Genomic DNA, 17,709 nt, shown 5'->3' with positions numbered 1-17,709 from the left:
TACGAATGTTCAGGTGCTCGCACTGATTGATTGCATTAATTTTCATCTAAAAAACTGCTTGGATCTTTTTTTAAAGAGAGAACTTCAGCTCTCTTTGCGTCACTTAGTCAATAACGAAATACAAAATTGGTGGATATTAGGTCTCTTTTTACAATGGTCTAAAAATCTAATGCAAGGTTCCAATGTTATTTGTCAACCCAATGAAAAGTTTTTCCAGTGTCTTGTTGATCCAATGCGATTGTTTTCATTTACTTGGAAATGAACGCTAAATTTAACAATTTTTTACTCTTTTTTTTACAGATTATAAGATTTTACAAAAAATTTTGCACTTGAAACTTTAATTATATTTTATGATGAATTCACTTAAATCTGTGGTATTATCTTTCCGTTCAATTTTTTTCTTGATCTCTTCAAAATTATGGTAAATTTTTGATTTCAAAAGAGCTCTTCGAAACCAAATAAAAATTTTTAAGACATGGGAGTGGGCTTCGGGACACTGAGTTGCTTGCGAGAAACCCGCTAATCTCATCAAGCCTCGCAAACCACGCCGGAAAAATTTCTTTACTTGCCTAAAATAATTAGAGAATCCCCGTTTCCTCAACTTCACACTCGTAACCTTACTTCTGATCTTTTAGGAAGATATGCTAAGAGTGTTAGAGTTCCTGATCTCTTTTGACTTTTCCTTTTAAACGTTGATAACCCTAATCTTAAAACCCAAGAAACCTCAGAAGGGAAAATATTTGGAGGTACAATTTAAAACAGAAAAATATTTTCTTCTATAAGTTTTCTGGAATTCACGGCAACAGTTTTAATCTGGTGTAAGAAAAATTAGGCAACTCGAACCACGGCAACTCGAAGCAAAGGATTGTTTCCAAAGAGGACATTTTTCGAAGCGTACTTTCAAGTGCGCAAAATGTAAAACCTTTAATTCCTTTTAACAGTTTTGAAGCGCATAGACTTGTCAAATGTTCAAGAGTTTAAGTACGTCTTGTTCATGGCAGGTGTTTCCAAAACTATTTATCCAATATAACCAATTAGAAACCAAATCTACTGGAATCCATTTACTTATTGGCCACGGAAAAACAGCTTGTTCACATACTTATTTATTTACTAACAAGATTATATTCCCTTTCACAGAGAAGAGACATGATAGTTTTCTCTTGAATGTTAGGAGTTCTTGTGAAAACTTCCCACCTTGTTTGCCCATTTAGTTCTCACGTTCAGTTTAAGGTTCCAACTAAACATTTTTTTTCATTATATGTACATGTATGGATATACAATTTCAGTTGGCATTATTTACGAGACTAAATCAAGAACTTCTTTAACTTTAATGTATTTGTGTTTTGGAATAATAAATTATTTGGTTAAAACTCATGTTTACTTTTTTTATTATATCTTTTTACGGATTCGCTCAACTGCAGTTCAACCAGTGAAACCATTCAATTAATTACGGCGTCGGCGTAGCAGCAGTTTGACGCACACAGTTGGGTCCGTCTTGATTTTGAGCTAACAAACCCACACAATCGAAATTTCAATTTGTGGATGGCATTGTGGCAAGCCTTTGATTGAAGGTTGTTTAAAATAATAGGCAGCAGATACTATTGTCTAATGTTCGCAATCAGCATTGTTGCCAAAAATACCAAACACCAGGTGACACACCCTACTAATACATGCACCTATCTTTTCACACACCCACAAAAACCTAAGGTAAATTTACGTAAAAAAAGCGCATTAAATTACCTGAAAGATAAAGGTCATCTTTTTCGTACGATTTTGGAACGAATGAAGTCGAATCTCCATTATTTAAAAGTTCTCTGATTTAAACTTTTTGTCAACCAGGTACCTTAACTTACCTGAAATTATCCTTTAAATTAATTGGACCACCCTTTCTTATACCCGTTTTTGATTTCTCGGTAAAACTGGCAACAGGGACGAACGGGGAAATAAACTTTCCCTATGCTTCTGTCTGATTTATTGTTGGAAAAAACAAAGATAGAAAGAATATTTCTTAAACAGCTCATGTTTTCTGTAAAATAAAAGTCACCAACAGACAATGAAACCAAAAAGTACACTTTACAAACTGCCCCAAGTTGAGTAGTCCCAAGTTTAATACAAAGTGTTCTAGTATACCGCAGGCTATGAATTTAGAGAACAGATATACACGCTAATAGTTTTTCCTATAAAAACAGATAGTTCTGAATTTTTTCTCTGACATCAATTTTTGTCTAACATCAATTTCTAACATCAAACGTACAGCCACAGTTTTTAATGTGTTCTTCGCGTCGAACCTTGTCCACATTTTACGTAATATTTTTTATTCATCGGCCAACTTTGAATGAATAATTAACGATTCTGAAATCAATTGCGGTTATTTGAATTTACTTTAATACCGCATGCGACTGTTATGCTCCCCTCTCTTTTCCCAAATTTCTTTCCATTCTAATCGATTCCAATGACTAATTAATTACTTATTGGTGGTTTCTTGCCTTACACATCGGCCATTGCGCATTACTCAAAACTCATTTTGTTATAGATAGAATAAATAGTTGACCATATTCTCCAATCTCAACAAACTTCCGCTCAAAATCATATAACAAATTAATTATCAATAATGACAGGTTGTTACAAATGGCCCAATCCTGTGTACTTCTGTATTAGTGATTTGTTTATCAAAACCGTTGCAAATAAAATCAAGAGATTTTGTAAAGTTGAAATTTTCAAATTTAATAACCTGGCAATGACAAAATTGAAATCTGTTTATGCTGCGTTTCTCCTAATTACCGTCATAACGTTCTGGTGAGTAGAGTTTTTAATATCGTCGCACTTTCTGAGACTTGCAGGGAGATCATTGGTTTTTTTCAGGTTTCTTTGTCTCCAAGAAGGAGTTATCGTGATCATAGCTTTTTTAAGTGTCAGTGAAACCGGATGTAAAAGCCACTGCTGCGCGCGGAAACAAGTGTTTAGGTCAAGTAAAAGTCGAGAGCACGAAAGTGAGTTAGAAAAGAGAGGATTGCGATCATGCATGATTATGGTAAGCGTTTTCAGTTTTAGCTTCTTAGACTACAGAGGTTTTGTTCAACAAATGATTGCAAGTACTCGCACTTTCGGGTTCGGTTTTGGCATCTAAAGGGTATATTAGAAGCTTAGTGTCAAATTTGAATTTTTTTGTATATTACCCTCACATAGATTTTTGTAGCAATTTTAGTTTTTTAATTTTTTTACGTTAAACACCTTTGTAGCTCTGATGACCTTTTACCCAATGAAACGAAACTTGAAACACACAGACAAGTCTTTCAAGATCATGTTTTTAGGCTCAAACTCAAAAGGTCTCTAGAACTTGACAGTGGAAATTTCCTGATAAATCATGAACATAACCGACTAACGTCGGGTGAATTGATCTCAAACGACTGGCGAGCAGTGGGCTTCGGCAGTAGCCAGCTGGGGCTTAGGGATGCTTAGGGTGAAGGCGAGCGGAGTGAGGGGGGTTTCAAGCATTTGGGGGCAAGATTGTGGGAGAGCTGGACGAGATGGGGGTCCAAATTGACGGGTTGGAAGGGGTAGACGGGGGTGGGGGGGGGGTTGTTGGAGCGTGGAGTGACGGGGGATTGATGAAAGAGGTGGTCAAAATTTTAAGACTAAGAACCGCCATCAACAGCTTCAAATTGTCTCCTCAAAGCAGTTTCGGTGAATCATATACTTACAGACTAGTAAAACGTAAGACTACTTGAGAGCTGCTCGGCCACTTAAAGGCCTCCGATTACTAACTGTTTATCCTGTTTTTGACGACAAGAAGTCAAATGGGCCAGGCGAAAACCTGTCAAGCGTAAAATTGCCCTAACGCAAAGACCACATGACTAAAATAATTGCTACAAAGATCTTATCACAATTCCACAGGAAGAATTCTTACTAAAACTATTCAAGATCTTAATACGACAACAGTGAATTATGGAAGAGAATATAGAGACTTTCTTGGCGCTAGTGGTCTCAATAAAATAAATTGATCAGAATATATGATTATGCTGGAACATTACAAGGTTGTTTTGTTTCTAATAGGAAAAAATTATCTTTAGATTGGAAGCCAGCCTAACACCCCGTTGAGAGCTTAGGAGATACAGAAAAGTTCAAGGGAGCAGGAAGCCATAGATTGGCGATAGGGAACGGCATTAATTGGTTTGATGATTTCAATTTTTTGCTAAGTCAGCCGATACGGTTTTATCCATCATTAACAAACGATTGAAAAAAAAACATAGAAACTTTTCAAATAATTGAGAGCTATATTACATATATCCAATTTTTCTCACCAAAAATCTTACCAAGATCTTATCAAGCTTTGTCAAGTGCTAATGAGATTCTTCTCAAGATTCACATCGCTAAATAATTTGATAGTTTTTTTTGGGTGATTTTGACACGCAAAACTGTCTAAACTTGGTCAATTTTTTTGTCCTACTTTCCCTGTTATTTGAGTAAACCATCCGTCATATAGCTGCTTGCACAGCACTATTCCCCTACTGCTGTTATTTTCTGGATATACATATACCTAAATTTTCAATACTGAAAAAGAAAAATCTTTTCAATACTGAATTGAATAAGACCAATTTTGTAACTTCTGTCTTTCTAGGCATTATTTGTTGGTTTGTTGTAAATATGTTTGAATATCTTAAGAGCTTTCAAAAAAATTGTATGATATGACTAATAGTATGATCATGACTTATCTTCACGACTGCCGTTTTGACTTTTTTGGAAACATAAGCTTCCGTTGTCAAACCCGGGCACCCGGGTCGAGGTGTCACCGCTAAAAATCGCTAAAAGATATAAGATTTGCGGTGAATTTGAATAAAAGTGTAAGATTTGCGTTCAATGCGATGAATGCGGTGAAAAAAAAACTTTTAAGCGGTGAAGAATTGTTTTTCAGCGCTTAAGCGGTGAAAGAAAATTTTTCGCGGCTACAAGCAGGATCCGGTGAAAAAAATTTTTTGACTGCTACAAGCAGAATGCGGTGAAAAAAAATTTTTCACCGCTACCAGCAGAATGCGGTGAAAAAAAATTTTTCACCGCTAAAATCGCAAATCTTACAAATATTCATCGCGCTAATTTCAACGCTTATCTTATATTCACAGGAAATATCATTGAAGTAAGTGACAGATGGCGCAGTGGATTACGAAGTTGGTGACACGCATGAGGTAGAGGTTCGAACCCTTCTACGACAGTGTCTTTTTTGTAAGAATTCCGGTGAATGCGGTTAAAAAAAATTTTTCACCGCGAAATTCAACGCAATTCTTACAAAAATTCACCGCTTTCAGCGCATTCAACGCTAAAAGATGCGGGCGCTTTGCGGTGAAAAAAGTTTTTTTTTCACCGCTATTCACCGCTAATCTTACATTATTTTTTGACATAACCTTGACCCGGGCAATAACTAGTTTCCAATGTAAGTCAGTATCTTGCTACTCTCTTCATCATTTACTGCATCCCCTTTCAACCTATCTTCTCTCTCCGTGTAAACCGCCCCCTTTTTCCCCAACGCCTTCACCCTGCCGCCGATCTATACCCACCCACTCCCCCCCCCCAACCAGGTTCCTTATCAAGTAATTTGTCCCCAGGAATCTGTCTACCAATCTACATAGCTCCCCCACCCTATCCGCGTTGTTACCTCCATTACCCGTGCAAGTCAACTGTCCCGCATACATCTACTTTAGTATTCTACAGAAATGAGAAAAAAGTCCTAGAGAAGCAATTTTGTGTCCGGAAATCAAAATGACAACTCTAAAATACGCCCTCTATGGCTTTCACATGACACACATTGCTTGAGACCGGAGCGTAAAACTCATTAAAAGTTGTGTAAAAGACCAAAACGAGTCTGGAGGCCGAATGCGAAACTCCTCCCTGGGCCGTCGTTATCTTAACAAACTCTGTCGTCTCGCCCAGCTGCCGTTTCCGCAGACCGTCCATGGTTATCCAACAGTTATCGTACAAGAAAACAGATTGAACAACTGGCTTTTGGACTGGTATGTGTTTGTGTCACTGGTATCCTGTTTGACTGTTTATGGCAGTTATCATGTTCCTGTTTATCAATATGTGGCAGGCACCTATATAGCAACACAAGCATCGCAATAAAATTTTCGTTTGAAATCGGCCCCGGGTGCAAATGACGAGATTCTTTTTCATATGAGGAATTTCACCCTGATTAAACAATTTTTTTCAATTTACAGAAACGACAACAGACTATAAATGATCAATTTGAAGAGCAGTTTTAAAAACGACAGAAGTGAATTTTTTTTTCTCAATATCAGAAATTATGAACATGTGTAAGCTTTTCAACCTGGCAAACCATGAACTGTCTAACTCTCAAAATAATCTGTATTTTATTATGTTAGAGATGATTAGTTAGAAATATCTGCTCTGGCATTATAAAGAATACAAATAAATAGATATGAAACAACTTCCTTCGTTTTTTTCAAAAACAAATTTAGTTGATTTCATGTTTATTCCATGAACCGTTCTTTTATTACATCTCCAAAGTTGTGAAAATTCAAGGCTTTAGGATGGTTTCTTTCATCAAATGAAAAGACATTTTAACAAAAATACTCTAGAATGAAGAAAATAATATAATTTTCTGCTTTTAATTTTACATTGTCAATGTGGATTTTTGCAATTTTAGGAGCTCTAAATTGCCTGAACACGTCCCTTTTCCACAATATCTATTTGATACAAAAAAATTGATTTTTTCATTGGTTTTTAACTAGCAGAAAACAGAGAGACATATAGAATTGCTTTTTCAATAAAAATTTAAGAAACGAAATAATTGATTTCTTTGAAGTTTTTTGGCCTTATAGTTTAAATTGTTCATTTTTATGCTTGAAACTGTGCAGAATTACTGAAGAATTTGCATTTAAACAAACTATTTTGTCAACTATTTTTGAGGTTTTATCTTAAATTTAAGCGTTTGTTTCTATATAAAATTTCAGCGCGGTCTGTCACCCACGCGATCTCCCCAAGCAAATTGTTTATTAGAGGCACTTACAGTAAGAACATAATTGGAATATAATATCAAAAACCTATTAATTAAGTTTATTAAAATCGTTTAGTTTATCACCTATATGTCCGTTAATGTACACCTTTCATTTTTTGACAGTTGCATTTGATTGGCACTGGATATGTTATATGTTGGTGTTCTACGAGCGGAAACTGTGAGAACTAGAATCAGATAATCAAACAGATTGTAAGAGTAACCCGGAGGACGGTGGCAGAGCAAATCAGCGCTGAATCAGTTTTTGTTTTTCAGGATTTTCAGTACTCTGTTCATATAACACGTTTCACTGGACAGTTTTCAGTAAAAATTAGAGGATGAAAAATAATATGTTCAGCTTAACTCAAACCTACATGGTTGGCTTTTTATGTGACGCAAACTACTGCGTGCGTACTTGTAGCATTTGCTTTGCGTAGCAATTAGTAACCACAAAGCTAGATAGCCTCTCTGGTAATTGGCTATAAACTAGCTTATGCGTAAATTGTGTGTATAATACTATAGTAATTACCAGTTATAAGCTACAGAAGTATGACATTATTCTGCTCAGACTTAATTTTGGGTTGTAGTTTTCAGAATAAACGAGATGAGTTTAGTCTGGGCGATTTTTATGACCTCACAATATATTAATACTGAAGAAAAATTGCACATAAAAAACTAAAATATTCTGGGGATGCAATTTTTCAAAACTGAATTAATTTCTTACGCTTTAAATGTGCTACTTCAACGCTGAAATGCTCTGACACTCAAGTCCGGGAACTGATATCGGAAGAAGATCTAAATAGAATTCTTACGTTAATTTGCTAATCATATCCAGACATTGAAATTCCTCCTCTATTTTCATGAAAATTATGAACGGTTAATTCCAAAACTATAATCGGGGAGAAGTGAATGAAATGAGAAATTCTTTGGATAAAAAATATAATGCGTCAATACTTTTGACACATTCCCGCTGATTTCTAGGCCTTGTGTGAAACTTTCTTGGGATTTTCCATGGTTTGACAATTTTTGGCAGGAACCTGATTTTGTAACCGGATTACCAGGAATGGTGTTAGGATGTTACCAGGGAAAGCAAAAAATAGAGGGCTTTAGTGGGTTCAGCGGGCGCAATCCAGGAAGATTACTGGTATGGCATTTTATCATAAAATAGAGTGATCACCAGGGTTGACAAACCGGGAATTAGCGTCATGACTGTGTTTTTGAAGGTGGGAATTACCAAGATAACAGGATTTATTGAAATGGGACAGGTTTCGTGGGAAGAACAGATAAATTACCAGAACTGCTTATCTTTGACTGATTGTTCTTAGCATAAAGCAGAGCACACTACTGAAAAAAAAACATACGGACAACCAAAAAAATCAATTCGACCCATAATGTTCTGTGTTTTTCGCCTATAAACAGTTGGTACAAATTTTGAATAGATATGGGTCTTACCATTACCCCTGTCACCATGACCCTTGCGGGGTGATGCAGCTAAAAACTTAGAAAGAAAAGAGAAAACTTTAACTGAAAAAAAATAAATGATAAATTTCGATAAATGATCAATTTCGATAACAATTTCGATAAATGATTAATTTCTTTCATTCCATTACTGAAAACTCTCTGATTCCAATTTTTCTTTCGAATTATTTATCCGGGCATTATATATTATGTATCGCACTGTTTTTGCACAGCAACTGCACTCTTTGAGAAGTTGCTGCAGCTTTTCCCCTATTTAGAAGCTCTCCTGTTTGATATTTGACGAAAATAAAACTACGAAGATTTCTTTCTTCAGGCGTGAAAAACTGAGACCAAACAAAGCAGTGAATTGCAATTCTAATTCAACATCCTTTGGGAAACTGTCAACTACAGGAATCGGAACTCATTTCAAACCAATTTCTCCTCTAAAGGAAGGCCAAAAGCATCATTCCCATGGATTGATGAAAACAGCCTTCAAGAAGGTTCTTATCACAAGTCTTGCCAGAAGTGCTTCATCCATATTTGGTCTCTCACTGTCCAAAATATCAGCCAATTCCTTCTACACATTTGAACCACTTTGGGATATACGAGAACGGATCAGACTCAAGTGAGTATAACCTATGACCTCTTAAAAGTCTTCTCTTTTGCTATTTAACCGCAGAGTTTTTCATGTTTAAACTAAAGGAATCTGGGAAACCTTTTCCTGTAACTCTCCCCCCACGCCCCCTCCGAACAAATTTTTTGTCCGAAGGTACCTAGCTCAAGCAGTTTTTCTTCAACTCTTATAGAAAGAATGGGTAAGTTGATGAGATTTAATTTAGAAATGATTCGGAGGACACTTTTCAAACAGTGTATGGTATTCTGGACTCTTTCCTGTCCTGCCATGTGCCAGAGAAGATGGAGTCAGTTGTCTACTATCACCACTTCTGTGTCTACCAACAGCAGCAGTCACAGATACCTCAGAGGACTGCCGTATACGAACAGGTACTATATTTACACAAGTTGAGATATGCATTACCCTAGTGGAAGGGTCGACAAAATGATATCACCAATAAAGTCAAAGGTGGGTATTTTCCCTACCTTAATTACGTGGTCGAGAACAGTAACAAAGTCAATACAAAGTCTTTTCAAAGGTTGACCTTCGATCTTTTCATATCCACTATTGATCAACCCACGTTTTTTCATATGTCGATAAAATCTTCCTCATAATTTCGCAGTTTTTCCCTTCTGTGGCAGTTCGAGAACTTGTACGCACCTATTTGCGACAGTCCATTGGTCGTACGAGAATCGTGTGCAATAATCATTTTTGGTGGACACATAAAATCACAGAAATTAGCAAAACTAGTCTTTCAAGGGACCATTAAGGGTTTTTTGACCAAATATTTATGGCGCAAACTTGCATATTTGTAGGTGAAACCCGCAATCAATCTTAGTATATGTAATCTTTATTATCCCCTGTGAACAATGCTTACCTTAATTTGCTCAATTGTTGACTAAAAGTCAGCTAATTTTGACGCCTGATGAGAAAATCAGTCAGAGAGTCATGTAATTCAAATTAAAAATTGTGCAAGGTTAATTATCATGAAATCAATTGGGCGGGGTTGTTGCTCAATTGTCGGCTAATAATCGTTTCGGCTCATTTGTAAGTCGGCCGAGTGAACGTATCTCGGCCCGCTAGCTTAAAATTCCATCTAATTCTCCCTAATCTAAGGTTTTGATTTGATTTTTAATGTGTTCAATTAGCAGTGAACTGCTAATTGCGATTTCTCAGGTGGTAGCTTTCACCACCTTTTGAACCGCGCTATCACTTTGGTTTGCATTTGGTTTCAGTATATTCGTTTGTTTCTGGCGGTTTATCTTGATTGCTTGTCTGGAGGATGGAGGCAGTGAGATTGGTATGGATAGGATACTTGTTGTGGGATTTCAGGGGTCTTTGTTGTGTATTCGGGGAAGGATAGAGGGAGCCTTGGAGTGTGAGAAAAGGAGAAGAGTTTGAGAGAGAGAGAAGGTACAGAGTTTTTAGAGAACAAGAAAGAAAAGAGAAATTAAAGAAAGAAAGAAAGAAAGAGAGGCACCCTCAGTGCACCACCGGCAGCCAGTCCGCCATTTTCAGAGGACAAGCAACCAGCTTGTGCACTGAGAGCATAGTGACTTGCCCCTGGTTTTGATGCTTATAGCAAATAGAAGACAGAAAAAAGTCATTAGAGAATAAAGAAAGAGAGGCACCCTCAGAACACCACCGGCAGCCAGTCCTCCCTTTCAAAGGAAAAGAAGCGTGCTTGTGCACTCAGAGTCCAACGGCTTTTGGTTGTCTGCCTCTTTTTGAGGCGGGTATTTTTGCCCTTGCTGGGATGAGTGGTTGTTCCCAAGCTGTGGTTGTTCCCAGGCTGTAACGTGGGACCGGTATCAAGGCCTAACCTTAATTCCCAAAATCATGCTGCCCTCCCTTACTGGTACCCCGGGAGTTAGAGTGTGGGGCCAGTATCAAGGCCTCAGCATGATTCCCATGATCATGCTGCCCTCCCTTACTGGTACCCTCGAGTTAGAGTGTGGGGCCAGTATCAAGGCCTCTGCATGTTTCCCACGTTCATGCTGCCCTCCCGTACTGGTATCCTGGAGATAGATCAGCTTAAAGAACTAGACTGATTCCCGTGATCAGTCTTATCTCCCACACTGATATTTCTGATGTTTCCATCTGATCTTTGGCTTGTCAGATTCTTAAAAAGCATATAGGGTGCTGTAAAGGAATTTACATACAAAAATAGAAAAAATTGTTTAGCCCGGGCAGTGTTTTTCTGGAAGGTTTCAGCTAACGTCTCGACTCATACCCCAAAACGTCCGCATCCGACTTTGTTTTGCTTTGATTTAGATTTTTGAGGAGAATTTGCTACTTTTTTGATAGCTTCAACTAATATCTCAACTCATACCTCAAAACGTCCGCATCCGACTTTGTTTTGCTTTGATTTAGATTTTTGAGGAGAGTTTGCTACTTTTTTTTATAGCTCCAATTAATATCTCGACTCATACCCCAAGACGTCCGCATCCAGTTTTTTCTTTTCCCTTTCTTTTTTTCTGATTTAGGTTTTGAAATAATTTTGCCACTATTTTGATGGCTTCAGCTAACGTCCCGAGTCCTACCCCAAGACATCCGTATCCACCTTTGGTTTTGGAATTTGGCCTCAGTTTTTGGTGTTTTTTTCTTTCCTGACCTTTTCTTTTTTCTTTTTCTTGAATGGCTTCAGCTAACGTCTCGAGTCATACCCCAGGAAGTCCCCATCCACCGTTGTTTAATTAATTTTTCCCCTTTATAATTTTGCAAAGGAGTTTGATACAACTTGATCTGGCTCCAAGTTAGCAAATGTTTTTCTAGTATGTTTTTGATTTTTTAAATTTGTTTTGTGGCCTTTGCAAGGTATTCCGAGCTTAATTTTCGGATTGTTTTGCTTACTGTTTCCGAGTTTCCTATTTGATGTAGTTCATCTATACAAATCCACATTGGCAGGTTATATGCAAGTCTTATAGCTTGCATATAACAATTGCCCAAGCTCTATTTTTGTTAAATTTGCCCAAGCTGCATTTGCATACATGTATAGTGGTCTTACCATTGTTTTATATAGGTACATAATAATAATAATAGATTCTAGGTTTTTGGCTTTAAGATGTCTTAGCATGTTGATCTTTTGTTGCATTTTTTTTTAAAATACTTTGTTGACATTTGTCCAGGTCAATTTATAATTGAGGTCAAGTCCGAGAAATATTGCCTTGTTGTTTACGTTAATTTTTTCTGACCCTAATCTTAGCCTCAGATTTGTGTTCAGTAATTGTCTAGTTAAAATAGTCTATATTGTTTTTCCCCCGTTGAGGAGTATTATCCATTTATTGCAGGATTTTTCTAAGTCTTCGATTCCGATTTGTATATAGCGATATCATCTGCATATTGCGAAATTGAGGTATCTTTACATTTCAGTTTGCTAACATACATATTGAACAAAATTGGGCGTATTTTGCTCCCTTGGGGGATCTCTGCTTCGGGTGTAAAGCATTTTAAAAAGCATTTATTTTGCTTGGATTTTTCTGTTACTTAGGAAGCTTCTAGTTCTTTTTGTGATCAACCACGGTGTGGTAGTCTGAATTTGCCTGTAAAAAATATCTTCGTGCCACACAGAGTCAAAAGAAGCCCATTCTCTAAGAAGGCAGCAGCTGTGGCGTCCTTCGATTTAAAGCTTGTTGCTGTTTTTTCTGTTAGCGTTAGAAGATTGTCTGTTGTGCGTCTGCCAGAACTGTGGGCGCTTTGTTGATCGCCGAACAAGTTTAATTTTTCATCGCGACTTTCCAAACTCTTTTACAATGCTCTCGCATAATTTTTTAGGCTGTATAATAATGATAATGGTCTTTATCCTTTCATCGTTTTGTGATCTTTTCCTACTTTTTTTATCATTGCTGCAGTTGTAGTTTTCCATTGGTCTGGTCCATGTCCTAATTATTTTGATGTTTGAATCGTTTGTGCTAAAATTTCTTTTTTTTTCTAATGGTGGTTGCTTTATCATCTGGTAGCATGCATATTCCGTCAGGTCCAGGTACAATATTTTACGATTTTTTAATATATTTTTTAAAGTTGCAGGTTCTTCATCTGTGTGTTTTCTTCCTTCTTCACTCAGATTGGTTGCCTTGATGTTTGTTCTAATGAGACAGTGTTCTCGTGGTGCTTTGCTTTATCTGTTTTTGATTCGTTTGTTTCCATCGTTCTTTTTTGTTTTTCGGCGAAGGCATATGCAGCTTCCTGATTATTGATTAACAATTTTTTTTTCTGATTTTGTTTAAGTAATATTTTTGCAGCTTTTCAAAAATTGTTACCATTTCTAGCTTGGTTTTATTGTCAATTGGTTTTCTTTGTTGCCTCTTCTTAATTTTCTTAATTTGTTTTTTCTTCTAACTGATGTTATTCTCTTGTCAGCTTTTTTATTTGGTGGTTTTAGAGCTATGAGTTTATTCACATATATTTTTTTTTGTATTCAGCTCGAACATTTTGTGTAATTTTTGTCTGTGTTTCTTTCTAAGTCTATTTTGTTTGTTATGTCCCCATTTAGGTTATCTGAATTATGCAGGATATGTTTTTTGAACTTTTCCCAGTTAATTTTATTATGTGATTGGATTGGTTTATGAATGTTATAGCTGCGCACATTTGGGTAATGATCACTAGGGCTTTCCTTGAAGACTTAAAATTTATCAAATAAGCTTTTTAGTTTAGAGTTGGCTAGGTGCACATCTAGTGTTCCACCATCTTTGTGCATAGCTTCATATTTTTTAAGTATTATATAGCTTTCTTCGTCAATCTATTATTCAATTATTTTTCCTGTTATGTTAGTGATTAGGTCATTGACTCCAATCATTAGGTTTTTATTTTGATGTCCCCAGGAATTAAGTGGGCTACGTTGTTTGGTATTTTTGTAATTTGGCCCTTTTTTTCTCGTTGTGGTGATACATAGATGTTTGTTATGTAGATTCCAAATGTTTTTATTGTGATACTTTTTTGACTTTGATGGCTTTCTGATTCATTTGTCTTCGTTTCTATAAGTTCGTAATTTAATCGGTGTTTGATGTAAATTGCAGAACCTGAACGGCTGTATTTGGTATTTCCTGCTATGGTATAGCCTTCTAAGTTTTGGTGGTTTTTCTTACCTAAGTTGCTTTTGTTGAGGTAAGCTATGTCGGCTTGAGTTTTTGCAGTAGATCTAATATTTCTATTTGAATTTTATCGCGACATTTTAGTTGCCTTGTTTTTTTAATAGTTTTAAACGGTTCTTATTTTTAAATTGTTTCAAGGTGTTGTTTGTTTTAGTGCTGATTGTTCTGGTTTTAAGTCGTTGAGCTTATTTAGTTTTTGTCTCATTTTCCCTCCTATACTGACAGTTTGTTGAATTTTGAAATTTCACATAACCCTTTTGTAAGGTCTTTCGTAACTGTTCTACGAGGTTTTTCTGTGGTTTTTTCTTTTAGTTTTACTGTGTTTCGGAAGTTTGCGTTTAATTGGTCCATTTGGCTTTGAAATCGACTCTAAGTCGCTCACTTACGCTTTTTGTTATCTGCTCTAGTTTGCTTTCAAGTTTGCTAAAGTGATTCGTTAGTATATTTTCAAGGTCTTTCTCAATTTGCATCTGTGCATCACAAGCTATTTTTGTGATCTTTCCCTGTGTTCTTTGTCTTCTATGTTTTTTTCGAGAGCCTCTGCATATGACGCGGCATGCGCTTGTTGTTTCACTTCTTGTATTTTTGACAGCTTTTATATGCAGCGCCGTGCTTTTCTTTGCAATTTGTGCAGCAAGTTTTTATTGGTTGCAGTCTTTGATGTGGTAGTGTCCACCGCATCTCGGACATCTTTGTGCGTTGTCGCAGTTTGCTGCTATGTGACCATGTGCTTTGCATTTGTAGCATTGCACTATCTTTGGTTGCTGCTTTTACGGTTCATATTTGAATTTTTGCAGACACAAAACTACCCATTAGTGATTGCTTTTTGCTTGGTTTTCATCTTTGGTTGTCAGGACTCTAACTAGTCTTGTTTCTTGATTTGTTACGCTTCTTTTTACTCTAAAAATTTTTTTGGATTTAATTCTTTGTTCATTTAGGCTGACGTCTAGAAACAGTTTTGTAATTACGCAGCATGGAGTTACATTTTCTTGGCTTTTGTTGTTAGAGTTAACGTTTAATTTGTGCTTTTGAAACTCTTGTTTGATGTTTTGTGTTGTAAGCAAAGTGAATGCTTTTTTATTCTTGGGTTTTATAGAGAAGCTCTATTTCATTGGCATTTCTCCTACATTGCCCAGGTCTCTTTGGTTAGTAATTCTTATCATGGTTTTGGCAAAGGCAGCTAGTCGAGGTCTCTCTCCCTTAATATTAACGTACTCGATTTGTTTGTAATTAGTGTTTGCTTTTGTTTCTCTACATTGTGACGTTTATTAGCGGTTTCGACTCTTTTGCATGCGTCAAGGCCTAGTTTTGGGCTCTAGTAAAACCTGTTCCATTTTCGGTTGGGTTGTCTTTGCCGGTTTTGGTTTTTGGATCTAAACCTAAATCTATCTCTGAACCCAAAACTATGCTTTCATCGGAGTGGGTCGATCAATATGGGTCAAATGAGTGAGGATGGAAGGTGAGGATGGAAGGGGTGCTGGTTTGCGGCTCTGCGCGTTTGTGGGCAAAGGGATTATTCTTGTCTGTGACTTGGGTTTTCTTGGGTTTTGAAGGAGGAAATGTGTTGAATTTTTTTTGCGTGTTACCCGGCGCCGGGAGTCGGCTTAAATATAGACAACTTAATTTAGCTTTTATTGCACTGAAAATGGCAAAATCAAAATTTGCAAAAACACTTATGCTATAGAAGTTAAAAGTTGCTACAACGCTTCTTCTATATTGAAAGTTGCAAAAACACTTATTCTATAAAATTGTAAAAATTTTAATTTCTGCAATAACACTTATCCTGTAAAAGAAAAAATGCAAAGACCCTTAGTCTTATTTTTATAATATTAATTCGATATCTTTTTAGCTTATAGGGAGCTGTACACGCTCTCGGGTGCTAATCTAGAGTTGTCTATTAAATCACTGAGCTAGCCTATGCTGAGAAAAGAGCAAAAAACGCACCATTTCACACCACAAGCAAATTTGCGGACGAGTTACTAAGCAACTGGTAAGGCTTCAATGCACCTAAAATACTCCCTATGCAAGGGCTACTGCTTCTGGTCTCGCTCCTTTGTCTTCTTTTTTGTCTGTTTCCTGCTTCTCCACTTCTGAAGCTTTTCTTGTCACTTCTCAGGTTTTCTTCTCACTTCTCAGGAAGTCTCTAGCTCCTACAATGCTTCTCCTGCTTCTCCAATTTCTTCTATTGTCTTGGTCTTCGTCTTGTTGGTTCGCAGAAGGTCTAACTGTTGGTTGTAGTTGTAGTTGGGTTCTAATTATCGCTAATCTAATGCAATTTTCATGCGCGTGAACTACGCGTATATTGTGAGTTTTAATTATACTAAGTTATTAAAAGCACCTACAAGGCTACGTTTCGAATTGTCCAAATGAAAAGTTAAGTAGAATCCGTGTAAATCCTACTTACGACAGATAGTAAGTAGATTTCACAAATCCGTTAGCGTTGTCCACGACATCTTGTAGGACAGCAAGATTCGCTTAGTGTCGAACAATTTCCAATGACTGCAAATTGTGATTAACTGAAATTGGCCAAAGTACGAAAATGAAAACCTATTCTTTCAAAGTATTATTTCGATTTTTATGTGTCTGTAAACGATTTTTTTTGTGCAGTAAATTTTAACGTAAAATTTATGAGCTCAAACTTCTTGCTTAAAATTGAAAAAATCTGCAGTATGTAATTTCCCATGTATTGGGAAGCAATTATTAAAACTACTTTTCACAGGTTCTGGGGTGGAATGTCGTGGCGATCAACCTGTCGCAAATTCACATATATGTAGAGAAATAGTCTACTTTTTTCTACAAATTTATTCAATTTTTCAACCAATTACTTGTTGTACTTTTGTGTGCATAGCACCTTTTTTCGATGAAAACAATTTGTTGTTCTCCAATATGTATAAAAAGTTAGTTTTACCGGGGAAAATTTTATTATGACATAACTCAAAAATTCTGCAATAACGACAAACAATTTTACTCCTCTAAAAATCTGAGTTTCATAGAAAAAACAAACTATATTACTCAGTGGTGTTACCTCTTCAAACCATAATTTTTTTGAGAACGCCTCTTCTTAACACCATAGGAGAGGTGCAGAAACTTCTTTGATTCACACTGTGGCCAGTCAGATCTGAGGATTGTGAAGACAATCAGAGCCTATCAACTGTCTCAGAGACTGCAGTTGAAATTGTACAGCAGACTTCTCTCTGCACATCCTGACCTCATCATTCTTGTGCTAATCAGGGACCCCAGAAAAGTCCTCACATCCAAGTAAGGTCCAATCTTCTGCTATTGTACCCTACGCAAATCAACAACAACTGGAATTGATTGTTTAAAGCAGTAGTGGCATTTTAGTCAAGGATAGATTGTCTCTGATTTTTCTAAATACGATTTTAAAACACATCCGGTCAGATCATTGCAACAAAAAAGGCAAATTAAGACTTCGAATATTCGGGTTTGAACGATCGTTTCCCTTGTATGCAAAAACGCGTTTTGATCAGCGGTCATTTTGTTCGATGTACCTCAGATTGTATTTGATATTGACACTGGCTAAATGT

At 36.6% G+C, this 17,709-nt stretch overlaps 1 protein-coding gene across 4 annotated transcripts in view; it reads left to right on the top strand.

The window, feature by feature from the left end:
* The first annotated feature begins 1,293 nt into the window (after positions 1 to 1,293).
* The window catches only part of LOC142338388 (uncharacterized), a 17,555-nt gene continuing 1,139 nt past the window's right edge, over positions 1,294 to 17,709 (top strand). The window contains exons 1-5 of one of the 4 annotated variants that reach the window (XM_075388133.1): positions 1,294 to 1,488; positions 2,619 to 2,796; positions 8,796 to 9,086; positions 9,301 to 9,463; positions 17,238 to 17,422. In XM_075388133.1, the coding sequence (XP_075244248.1) occupies positions 2,738 to 2,796; positions 8,796 to 9,086; positions 9,301 to 9,463; positions 17,238 to 17,422 (698 nt within the window). In that variant the 5' untranslated portion in view covers positions 1,294 to 1,488; positions 2,619 to 2,737. Of the gene's footprint in view, positions 1,489 to 1,550; positions 1,651 to 2,024; positions 2,797 to 8,795; positions 9,087 to 9,300; positions 9,464 to 17,237; positions 17,423 to 17,709 lie in introns of those variants that run through there. The other 3 variants (XM_075388130.1, XM_075388131.1, XM_075388129.1) reach the window with 3 other exon arrangements.

The sequence above is a fragment of the Convolutriloba macropyga genome, chromosome 4 (genome assembly GCF_964194025.1).
Source record: "Convolutriloba macropyga chromosome 4, txConMacr16.3, whole genome shotgun sequence".
NCBI lineage: Eukaryota > Metazoa > Xenacoelomorpha > Acoela > Convolutidae > Convolutriloba > Convolutriloba macropyga.
This window is presented reverse-complemented; position numbering and strand designations above follow the sequence as displayed.